The 24,804-nt window shown below is 36.1% G+C and overlaps 1 protein-coding gene across 2 annotated transcripts in view; it reads right to left on the reverse strand.

Moving 5' to 3' along the window:
- cora (erythrocyte membrane protein band 4.1 like coracle) overlaps positions 1–24,804 on the reverse strand; it is a 316,104-nt gene that overhangs the window by 139,657 nt on the left and 151,643 nt on the right. For both annotated transcript variants that reach the window (XM_090410709.1, XM_090410707.1), the window contains exon 9: positions 4,786–4,883. In XM_090410709.1, coding sequence (XP_090266835.1) covers positions 4,786–4,883 — 98 coding nt within the window. The remainder of the gene's footprint in view (positions 1–4,785; positions 4,884–24,804) is intronic.

The raw sequence follows: 24,804 nt of genomic DNA on the forward strand, positions 1-24,804 counted from the left end.
GCTATTCATTATCTATATGGATCACATTATGAAGGAATGTGGTATTAAACCTGATATCAAAATTGGAGATGTTAATGTCAGCTCTTTGCTTTATGCGGATGATGTTATACTTCTAAATAAATCCGCTACAAGTCTGCAAGATTCTCTGACTAAATTGAATAGCTGTTGTAATAGATATGGTATGAAGGTCAGCAATAAAAAGACAAAGACAATGAAAATAGGCAGAATCATTGAAAATGTCAACTGTGTTGTGAATGGAGAACCTGTGGAACAAGTAAAACATTTCAGCTACTTAGGCACAATTTTTACTGAAGATGGTAAACTAAATATAGAAATAGACAACAGAATCAGCAAAGCTGGTATCGTGGGAAGTCAATTGAATAAATTCATATGGAATAAGAAAGAAATTAGTCGGAACACTAAATTAGCTGTATACAAGACTGTGTTCAAACCAATTTTAACTTATGGATCTGAGAGCTGGGTCAGAAGTAAAACACTTGACCAAAGACTAGAGACCGCAGATATGAGAGTCCTGAGAAAGATTAGAGGCGTGAACAGATGGCATCAATGGCAATATCATATTAAAAATGAGGATATTAGGAAAGAACTTGACATTGTCAGCATCCAGGAATGCGTTAGCAGAGCTAATCTCAGATGGTATGGTCACTTAAATAGAATGGGAGAGGAAAGATTAGCAAAACAAGTGTTCTCTGCCAGGTTGGCAGGAAAACGACCCAGAGGAAGACCAAGATATAGGTGGATTGATACGGTACAAAGTGCCTTAGACGATAGAAATATAAGATCTGATAATGTTGGAGTCTTGACAAGTAACAGACTGATTTGGAGGAAAATTGTAGATAGGAAGTTAGTAATGATGTAATTTTTTCATGTAGTACTGTCATATCCTGTACACCCCTTGAGGGTACATGGCAGGAATTTGATGATGATGATGAGTTTGCACCTGAAGTATCTTTCAGGACTGGGGCAATTCATGGCAAGGGTGGTATGACTTCACATTACTTACCTTAGTATCCCATAATGCAAAGCACATATCTTTGCAGGCATGTATAATGCTATGCATTATGGGAAGGATCACTACCCAGACCGGTTTTGATCTTTATTGAGGTCTCATCAGTGGGGGTCAGACCCGAAGGCGAGATGCCAAGGTTGAAGTAATGCAGAAGTCATATGCATAGCATTATACATGTCCGCAAGGAGATGTGCTTTGCATTATGGTATACTAAGGCAAGTGATGTTAAGTCATACCACCTTTGCCACGAGTTGCTCCAGTCCAGAAAGATACTTCAGGTGCAAACTTTGTTTGCTTACACTTGGATAATGGATTAAACCAAGTATATATAATTTCTTGATATCTTTAATTTATAATATAATCAAGTGAAAAACTTTCAACAACAATCTATCTCTAATTCAGAGTATTTTAATAATAAGGCATGACACCTTTTGGCAACTCATATAGGAAAATATGACTTCTGCATTACTTCAACCTTGGTATCTCACCTCCGGGTCTGGCTCCCACTGATGAGACCTCAATAAAGGTCGAAACTGGTCTGGGTAGTGACCCTTCCCATAATGCAAAGCATTATACATGTGCTTTGCATTATGGGATACTAAGGCAAGTGATGTGAAGTCATACCACCTTTGCCACGAGTTGCTCCAGTCCTGAAAGATACTTCAGGTGCAAACTTTGTTTGTTTACACTTAGATAATGAATTAAACCAAGTATATAATTTCTTGGTATCTTTAATTTCCAATCTATAACTTGTTACTCTATCTTGGAGCTTCTTTTATGCAACTGAAATGTGATGTACACTTGTTTCATAAATTAAGGAACAAAGAGGAAAAATTGTGATAACTTATTACATTATGTAAAATATGACACTAAACTGGTTATCATATACAATGATTGATGTTGTTCAGAAGTGCATGCAAATGAGTCATAGCATCGGAGTAGTTTTCTATTTCATGTCTGTATTGAAAACAAGGCATTTTGGGATAGCAAAATTCTTTGATATGACTGTAAAACATCATTTAACTAATGAATTCAGGTGGCAAGCCATCATAAGACTAGAGGCTGACTAAGTCAGGTTAGCAAGATGGTTGCATATCCACCATTGTGGTTCCAGACTGCTGAATCAATTCCAACAGTCACAAACAGCATCCTGGAGATGGAATGGCACAGGCTACAACCACAGGAAATAACCGTTCTCTCAGATTATCTGCTCACTAAAACAGCTTTGCTACCCTGAATCAGATATGATCTTGCATCAGATACAGAACATTGGTATCTCCTCCTGCTGTGTGCAGAAGACTTCATGAAGGTGTTCTATATGCTAAGTGAATGGTAGTCTTCATGCAGATATTAAAATGCCATAGGAGAGAATGTTTAAAATGGACCAGACTCCATGTCAACTGGACCCAAGACCAATGGAAGTTGGTATTGTTTACAGATGAATTCTGATTTGCTCTGCAAAGCAAAACAAGAGCTGTTCTGATCTGGAGAGAACCAGGAACATGTTATTTATCTCTCTACTATCCATGAAAGTGGAGATAGAGTGATAGTTTGGGACACTTATAGTGGAGATAGAGTGATAGTTTGGGAAGATAACCGATCTCTCAGATTATCTGCTCACCAAAACAGCTGTGCTACCCTGAATCAGATATGATCTTGCATCAGACACAGAATATTGGTATCACCTCCTGCTGTGTGCAGGAGGAGATACCAATTGAGGTCTCTCTTAATAATAATACTGCATTTCATCAAAGATGCAATGACTTATATGTGCTTCCTAGCAGAACAATGAATGCTGTAGCATGTATAGATGAAGTCCTGGGCCCCCATGTTCATCTGTAAGCAAGCACAATAGGGGAAAATTTATTTTAGATGATAATTCTTATACTTGTTGGGCAAAACTCATGGACAAATTTCTTCAAGAAGAGATTATCGTATATATGGAATGGCCAGCAAGGTTTCTTGACTTTAATCCCATTGAGCATGTCAGGGATGTTCTAGATAGATGTGTGTAGCAACTCTCAACACCCCTCCCCAAAACTCTGAGGGACTTAAGAGTGCTTTGCAGGAGCTATTATTATCAAGTGAGCTCCTGGACACCATTATAAAAAGGGATGACAACATTCCTTATTGAGGCACTTTGATCTTTGTCTAGATGTACCCATTTGTGAGTGAATTAAACTATTTATTTACAAATTTTGTGGGCAGTTCATTCGCATCTCATATCATACTTTACAAGGCCTTAATAAGATCACTTGGACTATTGTGCGCAGGTCTGGTCTCCTGGTTTCCGTTGTGATTCTGATATACTGGAGAGAGTGCAAAGGAGAGTGTTAAAAATGATATCAGGATTGTGGAATACTGATTATGAAGAGATTGAGAATTTGTAGACCGCAGACACTAGCAAACAGGAGAAAGACGGGTGATATGATTGAGACTTACAAACTTCTGAAAGGGTCAATACAGGATTTCAATTAATGGAATTTTTCAATTTATGGAGGGTGGGGGAAAGGAAGAGAAGGCATCCTTGGAAACTGAGAATGAAGGCCGCCAAGAAGGGTATGAGGGCTAGATTTTTCTCTCAGAGGGTGGTGCGTGATTGGAATGGATTGCCAATGGATGTTGTGAGTGCAAGCAGTGTGAATGAATTCAAGAATAAGTATGACAGCTGGTGTGTGTGTAGTTATCATGATTTTTTTTTCTCTTTGTTTCTTAATTTATGGAAACTGTTTGTGTTGTGTGTGTGGGTGTCATCAATTTCCAGATATGTATAGTCTACTATGACAGCACTACATGATTAAGTTAGCATTATTATTATTAACTCCTATCATTATTATTTTAAAAAAAAATCAGCTAAAGGTTTTTATTCCTGTATAGCGAGTAGGCAAGGCCGTTTTAGCCCTATCTAATATTTTTGGAGACTGAGTTCAATCTCCACTGCTAGCCAATCAGAGATAGCTGGCCAAAGGCTACCACTAATTAAGTGGCACGCAGTGAAGAGACAGCTCAACAAGTACCACCAACTTGTGGTCCCTAACCCTAACACAATATATTTAATGTCTGAAATAGCATGGGTTTTATGGTCGATTTTCTTGAGTTTACAGGATGAAAAATCTGAGTTTCCAGGGGGGAAAAACCGCTTGCCCGTGCCAAAGATCAATTAACTCAGGAACCGGTTGAAAAAAGGCTTAGAAAAATTTCCTCTAGTTGCTGACTAGATTTGAAACCAAGTCTTCATTATTATTAACTTCCAAATTAGTCTATTACTTGTCGGCTCCAATACTGTAGTATCAAACATTTCAGTCTTCTGAGGCACTTCTGATTGGATTGATTCACCTATATAGAGAAAGACCTCTCCTGCAACCTTGGCATCAAACACCTGTTTTGCTAAGCTTTTGACTCCTATTCTGTTTTAAGGGGGTGGAAAATTTATACACACACACATATTCAATACTTTTGTCTTATCTAAAAAATGTGTGATGTTCCACACGAACTTTCCATAGTCTCTTAGCTGCTCTGTGGTTGGACAGCTTAAAGCCAATTGTACTTTCAAACTGTTCTAACTGCAAGAACACAATTAAATAACAAAAATTTATATGAAGTAGTGCATAACCTATATTTTGGTCTTTCTCTAGGTCTTTTTCCTGCCACCTTGGCATCAAACACCTGTTTTGATGCCAAGCTTTCGACTCCTATTCTGTTTTAAGGGGGTGGAAAATTTATATGCACACACATATTCAATACTTTTGTCTTACCTAAAAAATGTGTGATGTTCCACACAAACTTTCCATAGTCTCTTAGCTGCTCTGTGGTTGGACAGCTTAAAGCCAATTGTACTTTCAAACTGCTCTAACTGCAAAAACACAATTAAATAGCAAAAATTTATATGAAGTAGTGCATAATACAAGCATTACTAGATAAACAGGATTTACATCAAATTAATTATCCATAGCAAATTTATTTACACATGTTATTTAAAAACAAACTTATTGAAAGAACTGGCAACCCTTTAAGTAGCAAGTTCTCTTATCAGATTAACAAAAAAGGAACTGAAATTGAAAATAAAATATTTTATAATACTGTATTTTTTAATAATTATTTAATAGCGAAGGAAACAGTAATAACCAAAAGCACTAAAAAATTTTTAAAAAAGCTAGAATATGTGTAATTCAATGCACGAAATTAAACAAGGTATGCAGGTAGTGAATGATCGATTGTATTTTGAAAGAAGTCTGTTTCTGTTACTTTCATTTTTTTTAGCTTCCTTATTAAAAATGTGCACCAAAACATACCACTCCAATATTCCCTTCACATTTTTTGTGCTATATCGTCCGCAGTTTGGTAAGTTCTATGAATATGTCTTTATTGTATACAACTATAAATTTATAGATCATAATTTTGTAAGAAACAGTAAAGGAAAATATATCACCATTATGGTATGCTTGATGAACACATCTGACTATGAGTTTCGTCAAGCCATTACACCAAACTGTCAAGTGATTCTAGTACTGTTTAAATCCAATAACAGAAAGTAACAGAAGTCTGTTTCTGTTACTTTCATTTTTTTTAGCTTCCTTATTAAAAATGTGCACCAAAACATACCACTCCAATATTCCCTTCACATTTTTTGTGCTATATCGTCCGCAGTTTGGTAAGTTCTATGAATATGTCTTTATTGTATACAACTATAAATTTATAGATCATAATTTTGTAAGAAACAGTAAAGGAAAATATATCACCATTATGGTATGCTTGATGAACACATCTGACTATGAGTTTCGTCACGCCATTACACCAAACTGTCAAGTGATTCTAGTACTGTTTAAATCCAATGAAAGCATTCAGTATTCAAGTCAAGATGTAAAGCAACTTGCAATACGTCGTATCTTCAAATAAGGACAGTAATTCATGCTGCACATATAAACTTGCCCTCATCTTATCAGTAATATTAATATTATTGTAGTCACAAGACTCATTGGAAAGTCTTGATTCCAAACTACAATACCTGGCATACTTACTTTGCTTTAAATACTTTTAGCATCAGTGCACTTAACCACCCATTCTTCCAACACACTTCCAGTCTCTCTCTTTATGAAAAGCTCCATACCTCACTCCCTAATCACATGGTCATCCTGAACAGTTTCTGCTGGGGAAATGGCCTCTAGCCTCTAATCCTCCCATAGTCATGGCATTTATGCATTCATCTTTCAGGGAAAAAAGATGTAAAATACAATTTTGTGACAGGAAAAGGGAAAGAATATCATATATCAAAATTATGTTAAGTTATAGCATTTTAGAAAAATTCTGAATTTTTCAGTATTAAAAACAAAACAAAACAGAATCTTTTAATGTAGTTCAAAAGTCTTAAAAATGATTGATTGAATGAATGCAAAAATTACTGAATATGAACAAAATTCAAGTATTAATTTATGCTGCTATTTTAAAATATGGTGGCTTGATTATCATCTGTAAATTGAGAGGTTGATTATAAAAACTTGGATTGATGAGAATACAAATCTCTTGTAAGCGGCAGTCTTGTTTTGGTAACTACTATTATAAAATATTATAACAGTATGATATGTTCAGGATGTTTAAAAAGAGGAGATAAACAACTTTGAATGACAATAGGAGGTAAATAGTGATAGATGAACAATATTTATTACTGTGCAAATGTAGCATAACACTTGAAGTTTCAACACAGAGAGTTAAAGTTTGATATGACTGCCTCCAGTAATTCTGCAGATGTTCCATCAGTAATCAATTTCCTGCCACACATGGCAGAGCATATCTGGCATAACTTCAGCAATAGCGGTAGTAATTCTGGAACTAAGCTCATCCAAATTGGCTGGTAGTGGTGGTACAAACACTCAATCTTTTACAAAGTCCCACAAGAAAAAAATCTAACACGTAATGTCGGGGGAATGTGGTGGTCATACTACACGCATCCCTTTCCCAAGGATTTTATGACTGTCATGTAATGAGGAGGTGCTCTGTCTTGCTGGAAATATAAGCATCTGCCATGGTCATCATTGTCTAATTGTGGTTGGTATTAGGTACCCTTGTAGCATGTCCAGATACACACACCACCAGTAACGGTAGACTCTGAAAAAAAAAGTCCAAACACTTTTTTATTGCTTATAGCGCAAAAAAATTAGCCTTTGGGATGTTCCACGATGTTCTACGATGATGTGTAGATTTTTACTTCCCCAAATTCCGCAGTTGCCCACTTATGTGAAAAGTGCACTTGTCACTGAAAACAATCGTGTCTGCCCCAAAAGTCCTCATTTTGTTCTATCCTGAGGATCATTTCCATACAGAAATCCTGGGTACCTTCTTGTCTTTCTTCAAATGTTGTATGACGATAAATTTGTAGGGGCTTAAATATAGACGTTATCATAAAACATGCCACACAGTCACACGTGAAATTCTAATTTGACAAGACCTATCTGGATGACTTTCCAGGCTTCTCTGGAAACTTTCCCAAATATCTTCCATAACAGTGTTGTTGGATGGAAAGAATATTGACAGTGTGTGGGAAGTATTTAAAAATTACTTAAATGATGAGATATCAGAATGAGTCCTTAGAGTTCAAAGAATAAATAGGGTATGAGTGAAATGGATGCATAATCTAATTAAGAGATTCATAATAAAAATATGATGTGGTAGGAATACAGTGTGCATAAAGATGATGTCAGTTATGATGATTATAAGAAGTCACAAGTGTTGTATGAAAAGCTAACATGAGTACTAAAAGAAACTAGCTCTGCAAGTTAAAGACAACCAAAAAGAATTCTCCTGATTTCCACAGTGATTCTCATACAATGAAGGAAAGTACAAAGGAGAGGGTCAAAAATGATAACAGAATTGTGGAATACTAATTAAGAAGAATAATGAGAATTTGTAGGCTGCAAGTTAAAGACAACCAAAAAGAATTCTATTATTATGCTGCATGTAAAAAAAAACAATGAATTTGAAAGAATAATTCTACTGAATGCAGATGGCATGGCTGATGCAGAAGTGATTGTTCAACTAATGAATACCATTTTGCTAAAAGCAATCAACCTGGTATATGCAACACTGAACTGACTGCTTCCTCTTCATTGTATGAGGAAACTCATATGTATGAGTAGGAAGTACTAGAGCTGTTGCACAAATTGAATAAGAATTATGCAATAGAAACTGATGAGATAATCAGCACATGTGCTAAAAGAGTATTCAGTAGAGCTGGTTATTCCTTTGACCATATAATTTGAGTCTCAGAATAGAGAAGATTACACAGGAGTGAAAAAATGTATTGTATTCCCATTGCAAGGATGGTGCAAAGACTGATGTATCCAACTATGATACCTATCGGGATCTCTGGAGTGGTGGTGAAGATTTTCGAAAAGTTGATTAGGGCTTGAATACAGAAATGGGTTGAAAGAATAAGCATGGAAAACTTGCATAAATAGGAGAACATGGGATTGGGTTATAAGATACTGGAATGGATAAGAGGATGGATGACTGACAGACATCAAAAAATCATGTATGAGAGGTGTGAGTCTGCAAGATTTGAGGTAACCAGTGGTGTGCCTCAAGGATCCGTCCTTGGTCCACTGTTATTCAATTTGTACATTAATGACATTGGGAAGGTTTTGATATACAACATACAGCTATTTGCTGATGATGAAAATAAAAAATGAGATATCATATTATACTGGTGGAAGAATTATGCTATAAGAAAATTATCAGGCTAAGGCCATATGAGAAAAATTGTAAATACAACTAAGAGAATAATTGCAATGCTGAAATGAACCTTGATATGTAAAGATAAGAAAGTCATTTTGTCTCTTTACAAGGCCTTGATAAGACCTCACTTGCACTATTGCATGCAGGTCTGGTCTCCTGATTTCCATAGTGATTCTCATACAGTGGAGGAAAGTACAAAGGAGAGTCAAAAATGATAACAGGATTGTGGAATACTGATTACGAAGACGGATTGAGAATTTGTAGGCTGCAAACAGAAGAAAGAGGGGCGATATGATTGAGAGATATAACCTGTAACCCCCATCGAGTGCGTCCCCTGGTGGCAGATCAGGGAATGCTCGTCATAGTTTACCATGAAGGGTAGGAGGGAAATAAAATACCTCCCGTGGACCAACAGGATAGCACTTCTCTCATAGGCTGGTCTGGGGGCCTCGAAGATGGCAGCCCCACCACCAGACTCAGGTGATGAATGCTAATCCCCTACACACCTTAAATTTTCACCCATTAAAAGAAATAACAAAGAGATAGCCGAACTGCCTAAATGGTTAACGACAAAGCGAGGAAAAAGGTACATGACATACGGAACACGGAACATTAAAAATCTACATGGAAAAGAAAATGAATTAATAGATGAATTTAAAAAATTGAGATTGGATCTGCTAGCAGTCACAGAAACAAAATGAAAGGTCAAGGTTGCCAGAAAATGAAAGATGGATATATACTTTTCTATTCAGGGGTAAACCCAAGAGAATGGGGAAAACATTGGGTAGCATGCATAATTAAACCAGATCTCAAAGAATATATTACTAAATGGCAACTAATAAATGAAAGGTTGTTGACAATCACTATAGATTTTAAATCAGATAACCAAGTATTTACTGTAATTGTTGCATATGGCCAAAATGATAATGCTAATAAACAAATTAAATATGCATTCGTCGAACTCTTACAAAAAACAGCTGAAGAAGTTCAAGGGCATATTATACTACCAGGAGACCTTAATGGCCAGGTAGGGAATCAAGTAGATGAGGAAACGAAACAAGTGTTGGGATCACAAGGAGAAATAACCTGGAATAATAATGGAGAAAGAATAATAAATCTTTGCCTTATAAATAATTTAGTAATAGCAAATACTATGTTCAAGCATAAAGAAATCCATAAGTTCACCAGGGAAGAGCCCAATAGAAATGAAAAATCTATAATTGACTACGCCATCATAAGCAGATCATACTGGAAGTATACAAAAAATGCAAGAGTATATAGAGATCATGAAACAGGCAGTGACCACTACTTATTAGTATTGGAAACAATCCATAAAATAAAAATTGAAAAATGTAGAAAAAGTAGCAAGGGGATAAATATTAAGATAAAGAACTACAAACTAAAGAAAGAAGAAACAGCCATTGAGTATAAAAGTAAAATAGAAGAGAAGATGAAGAAAAAGAGATATATGAAGACCAAAATGTAGAAAGTCTATGGTACAGGTTCAAAACACTTCTTCTAGAAACAAGCAAAGAAATTTGTAGTGTATCATTAAATAATAAACAGAAGAAACATAAAACACCCCGCTGGACTGAAGAACTAAAAGAAGAAATTAAAAAGAAAAAGCAATTGTGGAAGAGATATATAACATCAAAGCTGCAGGTTGATAGACAACTATAAAACAACCAAAGAAATAAATAATTTATTAACTTATTGCTGATATTTCGCTGGTGTTATAACCAGCATCTTCAGAGCACAAAAACACAGTTTGTCACAATACACGAGACTATAACAACATGGTGTAATCAATGGACTAGTTAAACAAAATTGTAGCAGCAACACAAAGACTAGGGTCCTGATTTTGGTGCCCTTTATCTGAAAAAAAAAAAAAAATTGCAGCTATCACCATAAGACTAGAGTCCTAAACAGAGAAAAAACTGGTACTAGTTTTTTCTTAAGATGACTGTCTCCCAGATTTTAGGCAAATTTATACAGCCATATTTGTTGAGATTTGGAGTGTGTTTCAGGGCTTCTGTTGCCTCTAAAAACAATCTCTCCAACTTGTAAGAGCTTCTGTGCAGTACTTTTGTGTTCTTCCAGTTGATCCTGCGTGCAGGGGTATCCAGAGCATGGTCTGCTAGGCCCGACTTGCCATAGTGATAATGCCGAATGTATCTTTTGTGTTCGCTGGTGCAGATGTTCACAGTTCTTCCTGTTTGACCAAAGTAGGCTCGATTACATGAGCAGGGTACTTCGTAGACTCCTGGATGTGATAAAGGGGGAATGCCGTCCTTGGATGAGCGGATAAGGGTTGCTAATTTTCCACACGGTCTGAATGTGGTGCGTAGTTTATGTTTATTAAGAATTCTTGCAATCTTTTCGGATGTGCCTTTAATGTATGGGATGGTGACTGTTTTGTTGTAGTTCTCTGTGGTGGATAGTGGGAGGGGTTTCTTAAGAGCGTTTAGTATTTTGTTTATCTTATGGGGATTATAGCCATTGGCCAAGAAGGTGTGGCATAAGTGAGCCAGTTCAGCAGCAAGAGCATTGTTATTGGAACAGATTGCTCTCACTCTGTGAGTTAGCATTTTTAAAATGCCATATTGTTGAGAAGGGTGATGGTGTGATTGTTTGTGTAAATATCTCCCTGTGTGTGTGGGTTTTCTAAAAACTGAAAATGATAAAGAACCATCTGGAAGACATGCGATAAGTGCATCCAGGAAGGGCAGACAGTTATTAGCTTCCAGTTCCATTGTAAAGTGGATTTTTGGATGTTGGCTATTTAAATGCACTAAGAATGTTTCCAATGTCTCTGGGCCATGTGGCCAAATAGCAAGTCAACACAGCGTAGCCAAAGTGTTGGTTTGAGAGTGGCTGTATTGATTGCTAATTTTTCCAGGTGTTCTATGTAAAAGTTGGCTGGGGGAGCCCATGGCTGTCCCATCTATTTGTTTGTATATTTTCCCTTTCCATGTGAAATATCCTGCATGTATTGTGAATTTGAATAGTTCAAATATATCAGGGGGGAAGTGTGACTTCAGTAGATTGAGGGTTTCTATTAGTGGTACATTTGTGAATGGTGAGGTGATATCAAAGCTTACTATTAAGTCTGAGCTTTTTAGGGTATGGTGTTGTAAGATGCTTTTTAGGTGGGCTGAATTTTTGACAAAGGAGGGAGAATTGTTGGTGAGAGTGGCTAGTAGCTTAGCTAAATGTCTAGCCATTTTGTATGTGAGACTATTTATACTGTCCACAATTGGACGTAAGGGTGTACCTTGTTTGTGAATTTTTGGTGCTCCATAAATCCTAGGTGTTTTAACATGGAAGGGCTTGAGTTTATTTGCTGTGTCTTTGGGCCAGGAAGTGACTTTTTTCAATAATTTATGTGCCTTATTCTTTTGTGTGTCGGTGGGATTGCGATCTATAATTTTGTATGTTGACTGATCTTGTAACAGACTGTGCATTTTGTTTTCATATTCTGTTGTGTCCATCACCACAGTAGGACTCTAGATGGTAGAACTCTGTTTAGGACTCTAGTCTTATGTGATAGCTGCAAATTATTTTTTATTTATTTTTTTCAGATAAAGGGCACCAAAATCAGGACTCTAGTCTTTGTGTTGCTGCTACAATTTTGTTTAACTAGTCCGTTGATTATACCATGTTGTTATAGTCTCACGTATTATGACAAACTGTGTTTTTGTGCTCTGAAGATGCTGGTTATAACACCAGTGAAATATCAGCAATAAGTTAATAAATTAATTATTTACTTATTTTTCTGTGTTCTGATATATACCATTAAAAAATAAACAACATGTATGACGAACACATAAGTCTATCCACACATTTAACCAAAGAAATAAAGTTAAAACCTTTGTGAAAGAAGAGAAAAGAAAATGCTAGGAAGACTTCAGGCATGCTTTAGAACAATATTTTAAAGGAAACCAAAAATTCTTCTATAATGTTTTAAGAAGAATGAGGTCAGAGAAAGAATGCTTCATAAAGTTTATCAAAAATAAGGATGGAAGGTTACTCACAAATTCTGAAGACATCATGGAAAGATGGAAACAGTACTTCCAAGAATTACTGGAAGATGCAGGACAAGGAAAAAATAGAACCATAAGAGCAAGACATGCAAGCAAAATAGATCAAAGTGAGGAAATTCATGCAAATGAACTGCTAGCAGCAAAAATAAAATAAAACTGGGCAAATCAGCAGGCCATGACCAAATAACACCAGAAATGGTAAAGAATTTAGGAACAAAAGCCATAAAATTTCTTTTACACCTATTCGGTGTCGTATGGAAACAGAAAATTATTCCCAAAGACTAGGAAGTAGCAGTAATAATCCCTATATTTAAGAAAGGAGATAACTGTAAATGCGAAAACCATAGATGGATTTTGCTTTTAAGCGTTCCAGGAAAATTATATGCCCATATTTTAGAAGAGAGGCTTAGGAACCAAATAGAGGATACACTGGATGAAATGCAATATCTTTCGAAAAAATAGAAGCACACAGGATCTTATCTTCAGTCTTAGACAAATATCAGAGAAAACATTGGAATATGGAAATGAACTACATGCATATTTTATAGATTTTGAAAAGGCCTTTGACCGCGTTCCCAAACGCTTAATATGGCAAACATTAAAAAAAAAACAAGATACAAGATAATTTAATAGCAGCCATACAAAGCCTCTACAAAAATAATAAAAATTATGTAAGAACCTGTAATAACAGATCAAAAGAATTTGAAACAAATGTAGGACTGATGCAAGGCTGTATCCTCAGCCCTCTTCTTTTCATTATAGTAATGGATGAAATTTTAAAGGAATGCCAAACAAAAACAAAAAAGTTCCACCTAGGATACAGGAAACTGAAAGAAACCAAGATTTCACATATGGCTTTTGCAGATGCTGATGTAGTGATTTTAGCAAATACAGCTGAAGATTTGCAGTGCAACATCAACATTTGGTATGAAGAAACAAACAAAAGGAATACGACCATAAATAGAAATAAAACTAAAACAATGATCACATCTAGAGACCAACCAAAACACATAATAAAAATAGAGAACCATTAACTGGAACAAGTTAACTCCTTTAAATACTTGGGATCATATATACAAGAAGATGGTAGACTAGACACAGAAATTAACAACAGGATAATGGGGGGGAACAAAGCTATTCCATGCAATGAAAGGCTCACTCCTAGATAAGAAAGAAGTTACCCAGAATACCAAAATGGCAGTGTCTGTTCAGTGTTTGTATCAACATTAACATACAGTTGCGAGTACTGGTGTTTAACAACAGGAAAACAAATAATTTAACAATAGGAAAATGGTAACCACTCAGCCAGCCAGGCTGGCTGAGTGGTTAGCATGTCCGCTCTCCAGTCAAGAGGCTGCGGGTTTGAATCCCGTCGTGGGAATGAATGTTTGCGATTGTCTGTGGAAATATTAGTGGTGGTGGTCAGCGGTAGATGGCATTGGTCAGTAGTTGCGGTCAGTTGGTGGATTGTGAGTGGTGGAAGCTGAGTTGTAGAGTGGATGCCCTCCCTCGATGAGTCTTTGGATTCCCGGGAGGTGACAAATAATAACAATAATAATAAACTATAAACAATTGAAATGAAATGTTTTAAGAAAGTGGCACAAAAAACAAGACTAGACCAAATATGAAATCAAACTATAAGAGATAGCCTTCAAGTTGCACCTCTAAACCAATTCATAGCACAGCCCCAAATGAGGTGGTTTGGACATCTTAATGGAATGGAAGAAGGAAGAATAGCAAAAACAGTATATGAAAGCCAGAAAATAGAAAAAAGAAACATGGGCAGGCCCAGGAAAGGTTAGCAAAAGGAAATTAAAGAAAAATTAGAAAAAAAGGCAATTAAATGGAAAGAAGCAAAAGAACAAGTCTTGGACAGGACGGCATGGAAATATCTTTGGCTAAATCTTGACGCTTAAAAGCACAAGAGATCATAGATGAAGAAGAAGAAGAAAGGGTTAAAAAGAATTTCATTAAATGGAAGGTGGAGAAAGAAGTTATGAGGGCATCCTTGGAAATTGAGAATGAATGGTGTCAGGAAAGGGGTGAGGGATAAATTTTTCTCCCATAGAGTGGTGCGTGATTAGAATGGACTGCTGTTGGATGTTGTGTGTTGCAAGCAGCATGAATGAATTCAAAAACAGGTATGACAGCTGGTGCAAATAGTACGGCCTTCCTCGATAAGTTCCTGACTACCTGGAGGTCTCTCTTAATATTAATAATAATAATAATAATAATACAAAACCAAATTAAATTACCTCCTGGAGCAAATTCCATCAATTTCATTCTGGATTATTGAAGGCTAAAAATTGTATGCTTCTCTTCTAATATTTAAGCATTTTGCATTCTCAAACTCACATTTTAATTTTCTAGACATTTTCTTCTTCTCTTCAAGGATTAGACATTTGCCTGTTCTGACTTCAATGGTCTTTCCATCTTGTTGCTGGTCTTCCCTCTCTCTCTCTCTCTCTTTGGTCTATATTTGGCCAACAAAGGTTGGTCGATTAGTAGAGCCTCTGCTATTAATGGCTCACAAAAAGTTAAGCACGTTTGAGTGCAGTTAGTAGTTAGAAGGGGTGATTCGTTCGATGCTGTTGGCACACTCTCCCTCGATGCGTCTTTCGACTCACTGGAGATGTCATATAATAATAATATTTATTATTATTATAATTTTTGGTGACTGATATCTTTCCATCTTAAACAGATGATGTTTCCATTTCTCTCTATATTCCTTGATCTTTTCATTTATGTTGTAAATATCTAGTTCTTTTCTGATGTCTTCATTTCTTATATGGTCCAAATTTGTGCATCCTTTTATTGCTCTTACAAGGGTGGTCTGAAAAGTTATCGGCCTAACAATGAAAAAATGAATTTATAATTTCAAAACTATTTTTATTTTTCAAAATAATCTCCCTTAAGACTAATACATTTATTCCAGTGATGCTCCAGCACTATTACCCCGTCCCTGTAGTGGTTCTCAGTAAGATCTACAAAATACCCCTCTACAGCTGCAATCACCTCTTGATTCGAAGAAAAATGCTGACCAGAGAGAAAGAGTTTTAGTTTTGGGAAGAGATAGAAGTCAGATGGAGCCAAATCTGGGGAATAGGATGGATGTTCCAACAATTCATAGTGCAGATCCCTTAATTTTCCCATTGCCAAAACACCTTTGTGGGCAGGTGCATTGTCCTGATGAAAGATGATTTTTTTCTTCTGCAAACCAGGTCTATTCTCATAAATTTTTTCGCCTAGTCTGGTTAAAAGAGTGGAATAATATTCCCCGGTTATGGTTTTATCCTTTTCAATATAATTAATAAACAAAATATCTTTAGCATCCTAAAACACCAACGCCATGACCTTTCCTGCTGATGGAACTGACTTTGTCTTCTCTCAAATGTTTTGACTGTGTTTGGATTCTGGTGTGTAATGGTGAATCCAGTCTCATCCATAGTAATAAATCGACACACAAAATCAGTTTTCTCCTTGTTAAAAAGCTCCAAGCACTGTTCAGAGATTTTCATGAGTGCATTTTTGATATGCTGTGAGCAAGCGCAACACCCATCTTGTGCAAGCTTTTTCATTTGCAGTTCCTCATGCAAAATATATCCTACACGTTCTTTTAAAATGCCTATAGTCTCAGCAATTTCACACACTTTGACTCGCCGGTCATCCAATACCATACTGTGCACTTGATCAATGATTTCTGGTATTGTTACACTTTTTGGATGTCCTTCTCGTGAATCATCTTCAAGGCTGGTACAGCCAAGTTTAAACTAGGCAGCCCATTTCTAAATTGTCGAAAACGAAGGAGAAGAGTGCCCATAAACTTTTATGAACTACGAATTAATTTCTTTTGGTGTTAAACCTTCTTTTACAAAGAATTTTATAACTGCACGATACTCAATTTTATCCATTTCAAGGGACACAGACAACGCTTAAGCTTCTGACAGCTGTATAAAACAAACTACTTGATAGAATGACTTGCAATTTCACATGGATGCTTATGACAAATGTACCAATTTAGAAAAAAAAATCTTACCAAGTGTTGCCATCTATGGTCGAGGCCGAGAACTTTTCAGACAACACTCGGAAAAATCTCATCTCTGCAGCCTGTATTTTACTTTCATCTTTCTTTTTAACAATCATTGTTTCTTAACCATATAACATTGTGGGAGTGGTCATTACTTTGTAAAATTTTAGTTGAGTTTCTCATCTTGTTTTTTTATTCAGTGTCCTTTTAATTGTTCCACAGATTTTCTGAAATTTCTTTATTTTTTCATCTATATCTTTAAGATATGTTATTATGCTGCCTAAACAATTAAACTGCAAGATTTTTAAATTGTAGGTATTATTTCTGGGAAAATTCCCATGTTACTCTTCTTAAAAGCTATTGTTTTTACGGCTATTATAGCCTATTTTTGTTTAGGAGAGTCCCTTATTTTAAATACATTAACTTTTTTTTACTCAAGAAATTTTTAGGACATTATAAGTGTATTTTAAAAGAAAATATAGCAGAATAATTGAGGAAGAAAATTTTGTACATACCTTGTTTAGATGCTAGGATCACTTCATTCTCCATACTTCTGCTGTTATGCTGTTAAAAAGGGGGTAAATATGGGGGGGAGTGTTTGACGCAAGGCAGGAAGAATAATTTTGAAAACCTGGGTTTTTCTAAAATAATATATATATATATATATATATATATATATATATATATATATATATATATACCAGGTGATCCAAAAGTCAGAGAAAAAATAAAAATTCAATAATTCGAAAAGTATAGACAATAGCACGATGTGGTTTTCACAGAAATGCACAGAAAGACATGAGATTTTTTTTTTAATTACAAAAAATTTTATTGCCAAAATAGTTACATTTGTCACCAACAGGTGCGTCTGTAGCAGTCCCAGCTACAGCGCCACCTGTTGGTGACAAATTTAAATAATGACAAGTAGTCACTATTTAATTAGTGACTAGTGTCACTATTTAAACCGTGAGGTACGTAAATTTCAGACGTAGTGAATACTGAAGTTAAACTTTCAGCATTTAATGTTTATTACTGAAGTTAAATGTTCTGCCAAGGTGAGGCATGTTATCCTTACGAGATAAAGCACTTTTAGTTAAGCTGTATTATCAGAACTCCGAATGCGCAAGAGAGGCAAGCGTTCTGCAGTGTAACATTCATGCAGGATGGAGCACCTCTGCACATCACAGGTTCTGTCCAGCACCTGCTGCGATTGACATTTGGCGATGACCGTGTCCTCGGTCGCTCTTTCCTGTACGAATGGCCACCAAGTTCTCCAGACATTGATTTTAGATGGTTATTTTCATGGTCTTGTAATATAATCTGATCATCTGCATACAGCATTGTATTCATAACAGTTCTTCTGGTTAACTGGATACCTTGTTTTATTCTTGTTTTCCATATTTTAATACTCTGATTAATATATATATATATATATATATATATTGAATCGAGGTGGAGATAAGCTGCATCCCAGTGTGACACTCTGATTTATTTCAATCTCTTCTGCTAATTTATTACCTAACAGTAACTGTATATTTTTGTATCTTTATATAAACTTTACATAGCTTGTACCAAATGTAATGGATATCCATGTTTTTTCATTATATTCCATAGTTTTTCTCGGTGTATTTTATCAAAAGCGTTCTCGTAATTTTTAAAGACTATAAGAATCTCTAAATTAAATTCTCATCTTTTTTTCAATAATTTTTTAGCACATCAATATTGTCTACTAAACATGATCTTCCATTTAAGTATAAAGAGCTAATAAGCTTCATTTCGGCAATGAAAACATTACTTAAATTAAGGGGATATTAAATCCCACATAGTTTTAAAACCGAATAAGAAACTCAAAGATTGGAATCCGAGAGTTTCTTGCCGAATATAGTAAACTATAGAGTATCGGCGACACTAGCGTTAGCCAATGCAAGTGATCCTAGTACGTAGTACAATACCGGGCAACTCGTTGCAAAGGTGGGGGAAGTTCAGATCGCTATTCTTAGGTATTTTCCATAATGTAAAAACACATTTCCTAGGAAATGTATGCTGTTATTACATTATGGAGGGAGGTCACTACCCAGACCGGTTTCAGCCTTTTTTGAGGCTTCATCAGTGAGCAGCTAGACCTAATACCAAAGTGTATAGCGAAAAGAACTTATGTACTCTGCGAACGAGTTTTCCAAACAGGTGCAACCATTAAGTTACTTAAGTATAAAGAGCTAATAAGCTTCATTTCGGCAATGAAAACATTATCCCCTTAATTTAAGTAATGTTTTCATTGCCGAAATGAAGCTTCATCATCATCATCATCATCATCAAATTCCTGCCATGTACCCTCAAGGGGTGTACAGGATATGACAGTACTACATGAAAAAATTACATCATTACAAACTTCCTATCTACAATTTTCCTCCAAATCAGTCTGTTACTTGTCAAGACTCCAACATTATCAGATCTTATATTTCTATCGTCTAAGGCACTTTGTACCTTATCAATCCACCTATATCTTGGTCTTCCTCTGGGTCGTTTTCCTGCCAACCTGGCAGAGAACACTTGTTTTGCTAATCTTTCCTCTCCCATTCTATTTAAGTGACCATACCATCTGAGATTAGCTCTGCTAACGTATTCCTGGATGCTGACAATGTCAAGTTCTTTCCTAATATCCACATTTTTAATATGATATTGCCATTGATGCCATCTGTTCACACCTCTAATCTTTCTCAGGACTCTCATATCTGCGGTCTCTAGTCTTTGGTCAAGTGTTTTACTTCTGACCCAGCTCTCAGATCCATAAGTTAAAATTGGTTTGAACACAGTCTCGTATACAGCTAATTTAGTGTTCCGACTAATTTCTTTCTTATTCCATATGAATTTATTCAATTGACTTCCCACCATACCAGCTTTGCTGATTCTGTTGTCTATTTCTATATTTAGTTAACCATCTTCAGTAAAAATTGTGCCTAAGTAGCTGAAATGTTTTACTTGTTCCACAGGTTCTCCATTCACAACACAGTTGACATTTTCAATGATTCTGCCTATTTTCATTGTCTTTGTCTTTTTATTGCTGACCTTCATACCATATCTATTACAACAGCTATTCAATTTAGTCAGAGAATCTTGCAGACTTGTAGCGGATTTATTTAAAAGTATAACATCATCCGCATAAAGCAAAGAACTGCCATTAACATCTCCAATTTTGATATCAGGTTTAATACCACATTCCTTCATAATGTGATCCATATAGATAACGAATAACAGAGGAGATAATGTACATCCTTGTCTCACACCAGATTTAACATTAAACCATCTTCCTGTACTTCCTTCAATTCTAACTGCTGACTCACAACTCAAATAAAGACTAAGTATTGCTTGATATAATGCCCCATTGACACCATATAACTGCAGCGTATTGAATAGCTTCTCTCTTGGCACCTTGTCATATGCCTTTACCAAATAGACAAAACTTAAATACAGATCTTTGTTATATTCCCATGCTTTCTCGACTATTTGTCGTAAAGTGAAGATCTGATCCTGAAAGCCTCTATTTGGCCTGAATCCAGCTTGTTCTTCACCAAGCTTTTCTTCCACAATTCTTCTCAACCGTTTCTCAAGTATACTTGCATAGATCTTGCCAGGAACACTCAGTACGGAAATACCTCTGTAATTCTCACATTACGTTTTATTTCCCTTTTTATATATGGGTACTATGAGAGCTCTACTCCAATCATCGGGAATTCGTCCCTCTGTCCAGGTTTTCTGAACTATGCAGTGCAGCCACTGTAAGACTCTTATACCACCATACTTCAGCATTTCTGGTTGAATATCATCTACTCCTGCTGCCTTTCCACATTTCAAGCCTTTGATGGCTTTTTCTACTTAAAGTATGGATATGTATTCCTGACTGCATGCCTGGTCAGTGTTTTTTATCACTGTGCTGTCATCACTGCTTGTTTCATTTAGCAGTTTTTCAAAGTAATTACTCCATACTTCAAGGATATCTTTTTCTCCTGTTTTCATTTCACCTTTATCATCTCTAATTCCTTTTACAGCACTCTTTCCTCCATTCCTAAGCTTCTTCACCAACCTCCAGAATATTTTGCCACCTTCTTGATATTTATTTTCTATATTCTTGCCAAAGTCCTCCCATGACTTTTGTTTAGCTAGTTTTACACACTGTTTAGCTTTCTTACATTTGTCTCTGTATTCTGTAAGAGTAAAAGCTGACTTATTTGCCAGGAACTTTTGATATGCTTTCTTCTTTTCCTTCACTGCCTCTTTAACTTCCTGTGTCCACCAGGAAGTTCTGATTTTTTTTATCCTTGCACACAACCTCACCACATGCCTCTCTTGCAGAATCAATGTTTCCTTCAGAGTTTGCCACTGAATCTCCAAGGTTTGATCCCTGTTCTCAAACTCTTTCATTTTCTTTTCAATAATATTTCTGTATTTTAGTCTACAGTTCACATCTGAGAGCTGCTCAACTTTTATTCGCTTTAAAACTTTCTTACATGTTATTCTTTTCAATATGAAATTCAATTTTATCCTGCTCAAGACTAAATAGTGATCACTTCCAATTTCAAATCCTCTGTACACTCTGGTGTCCTGCACCAGGGAGAAAACATCACTATCAACAATAGCATAGTCAATGAGACTTTTCTTATTCCTAGCCTCTTCTCTCCGTGTGAATTTGTGCACATTTTTATGTTGGAACATGGTGTTAGTAATAACCAGTCCATGTCCTGAGCAGAAATCCAACAGATATTTGCCATTATTATTAGCTTTGCTCTTTTCTCCAAATTTTCCCAAAATATTTTTGTATGTCTCACAATCATTTCCTACTCTACTATTTAGATCCCCAACAAGGACCAACTTTTCCTTTTTCATTGTGTCAGTTGCTTTTTCTAAAGCCTCAAAAAATTCCTCCACTTCTACCTTAGTAGAACCTTCTGTGTGACCATAGGCACAAATAAGTCTCATTGTCCAGTTCCCCATTCTCATATTTGCCCACATTACTCTACTTGAGACTGACTGCCATTCAAGAAGATTAGCCTCGTATTTTGTGTTGAATACTATGGCTACTCCTTCTTTTCCTTGATTGTCATTGCCTGAATATAACATTTTGTATTTATTGCTCAGAAAGATCTCACCAGTTTTGGTCTTTTTTGTTTCAGTCACCCCTATTATGTCGATCTGGTACTTATCTAATTCCTCAGCTAGCTCCATTTCTTTGCCATTCAGGCTTCTTACGTTGATAGTACCGATCTTTAACTCTGGTGATGTTGAGTTAAGGTTTGTTTTCAGATTTGTTCCAGTAGCTGACTTTTCGCTGTTCGCCCTGGTTCCCTGGCGAAAACAACGGGGGCCTTGTTTAACCGGGCGACGCCCCAGCCGGTATGAAATTTTGTCATGTTGTACCATCATTTTTTATTTTGGTTTAACCAATAAGAATACAATTTGGTCGGCTAAATCCCAAATTGCCAGCCCATCCTCGTTCGTTCAGTATCAAAGTAGATACCCAACAGGGTGCACCACGAGAAGGTGAGGATTGGACATTAGGTCCGAAGCCCTGGTCTGTTCTCCACATTCCTTTAAAGGCTATGTGGAGGTCTCCTCTCAGTTATACAGCTTTGACCCTTAAGCACCCCCTTTTTTTTTTTTTGTATATAAAAAAAAGATTTTTATTTTTTTTAATGAAGTAAGTATATATAGTTTCCACAGCTCAGTCAGTATAGACAAAGCCTTTTGGTTGGAAAAACCTGGGTTCAAGACCAGATGAAGGCTTGTCCATGACATGACAAGCCTTCATCTGGTCTCTTTTGACTAAAGGTGAATTAGCTGATCTCATACAGAGGTAGAGGATTTTTTTCACCTGGAAACTCTGGTTTTTCATCCCACAGAACAGGCAAACTGGCCCCCGAACACACACATCTACAGATATAAGACACTCCTGGAATAAGGATTTAACCAACCTATTCCACAGGATTTCAGTTTCGAATGCCTACACAGTGAAGTGTGGGTCTATGTGTGAGCGTAAACCAGGAATTGAGTGAGTGAGCATGTGTGCGTGTGCTGGCATTCTTATTTATCTTTACACAGTCTGGAAATCCTGATCTAGAGACCAAACTTCCAAGTCACTTCAGACCTCCAATAAGTGAGATGGTGGTCTCATGCCAAGAGATGACATTCATCGTCAACCTAAAGACACTAACAAACATTCATATACCACAGCAGGATTCAGATCTGCAGCTTGCTAGACCATGCTTGCCAGCCAGGGTGGGTAACATAACCCTTACTCTATTTTTGACACTAGTAGTGTGGTTTACAGCTTAAATTACAATCACTTTTTTTTTTAAATCCTAAAAAAATGTTTACATTGTTTTTCTATTGCCATATAAATGCAATTTGAATCTGCTCTACAATTTCTATAATGTAAGAATAAATGTATGAAGAAGTTAATTTCACATAAGGCATTTGGTAAGTTAAAATGTATATAGTCTAAATGTCCCAAAAAACAAATTAAATTTCGGTGGTACCAATCTGTTATTTTTAAAAGATAGCATTTATCATGGTTTGCATTCGTTTGATCATGTCTATTAATTAAGTTTTAAAAGAGGTATACTTGAGTAGACATATCGATACAAAACTAATAACGGAAAAACTCACATACAAAGACCATTCAACAGCATAACTCTCGCCTGTGTGTCAGGCATCTTCAGCACACCAAGCTCAAATCAAACAATAACTGACAATTCCAAAAAGCGCCACCCAAGCAGCTGGTGTAAGAAAACTAAAAAAGTCAACAACTCTCCCAAAAAAAAAATATATATATATACATATACAATAAAAAGTTAGGAAAGATCAGCCGATTCGTAAAGTACTATCTCCCATAAAGGGGATAGATATAAGCCGTTGGATCTGTTTAAGTTAGGAGAATGAAGTAGAGGTTCACATGTTTCTTTACAAAGGTGTTCCACGAGAAACTGACTTTTGTGAAGAACTCGTCTTTCTCCAATGAACTCTGTGTCTAGTGAAGATGGCATGTTCTGCAAGTCCAGACTTTTCAGGTTTAAGTATTCAATATAAGATTGGTGTTCTTCTAGCCGAATAGAGGCAGATCTTCCCGTTTGTCCGAAATAAGATAATCCACAAGAGCACGGAATCTGGTAGACACCTGGATGAAGATGTGGAAGCTTGTCCTTAGGAGAAGTGAGAAAGGTGGAGATTTTTCTGAATGGTCGAAAGGCAACAAAAATATTCAGTGCTTTTAAAACTTTTGCTATACGTTCACCGATGCCCTGTACATAAAGGATAGTAATGCGCATTATTTCTTCTGTGTTTGAAGAGGAAGACATATTAAAACTACTCTAAGTTCTTTTAATGAAGCAATTCTTATAACCATTAGATAGAAAGGAAGAAGTTATATATTGTAGTTCTTTCTGTAAAAGATCATCCGAAGAACAAAAGGAGTGGGCCCGATGAACCAGTGTTTTAATAGTTCCTGCCTTTTGACTGGGATGGTGATGAGATTCTGCATGGATATAATGGCCTGTATGAGTCTTCTTTCTATAAACTGAGAAATGTAGGTTGGCGAAGAATTAGAAGATCTAAAAAGGCTAACTGCTTATTTGATTCTACTTCTAGGGTAAACTTGATCCTAGGATGAAATGCGTTTAACTTAGTGAGAAATTGTTGAAGTTCATCCGAAGAGCCATTCCATACAGCAAAAATGTCATCGACATATCTGAACCAATGAGTAGGTCTGGGAGAAATGTTGTCAAAGAAACGTTGTTCAAAATGTTCCATAAAGAAATTGGAGATAGCAGGAGAAAGAGGATTACCCATTGAGATGTTTCAATTTGTTGATACAACTTATTTTTAAAGGAAAAATAACCAGAATTTATTACAAAATCAAATACGTTTACAATGTCTGAAGGAAATTCCTGTTGTAGTAATTCAATGCTTTCCGAAAGAGGCACATT

Source organism: Typopeltis vanoorti, chromosome 20 (genome assembly GCF_054136105.1).
Source record: "Typopeltis vanoorti isolate ZY-2024b chromosome 20, IOZ_Tvanoo_1.0, whole genome shotgun sequence".
NCBI classification, from domain to species: Eukaryota; Metazoa; Arthropoda; class Arachnida; order Uropygi; family Thelyphonidae; genus Typopeltis; species Typopeltis vanoorti.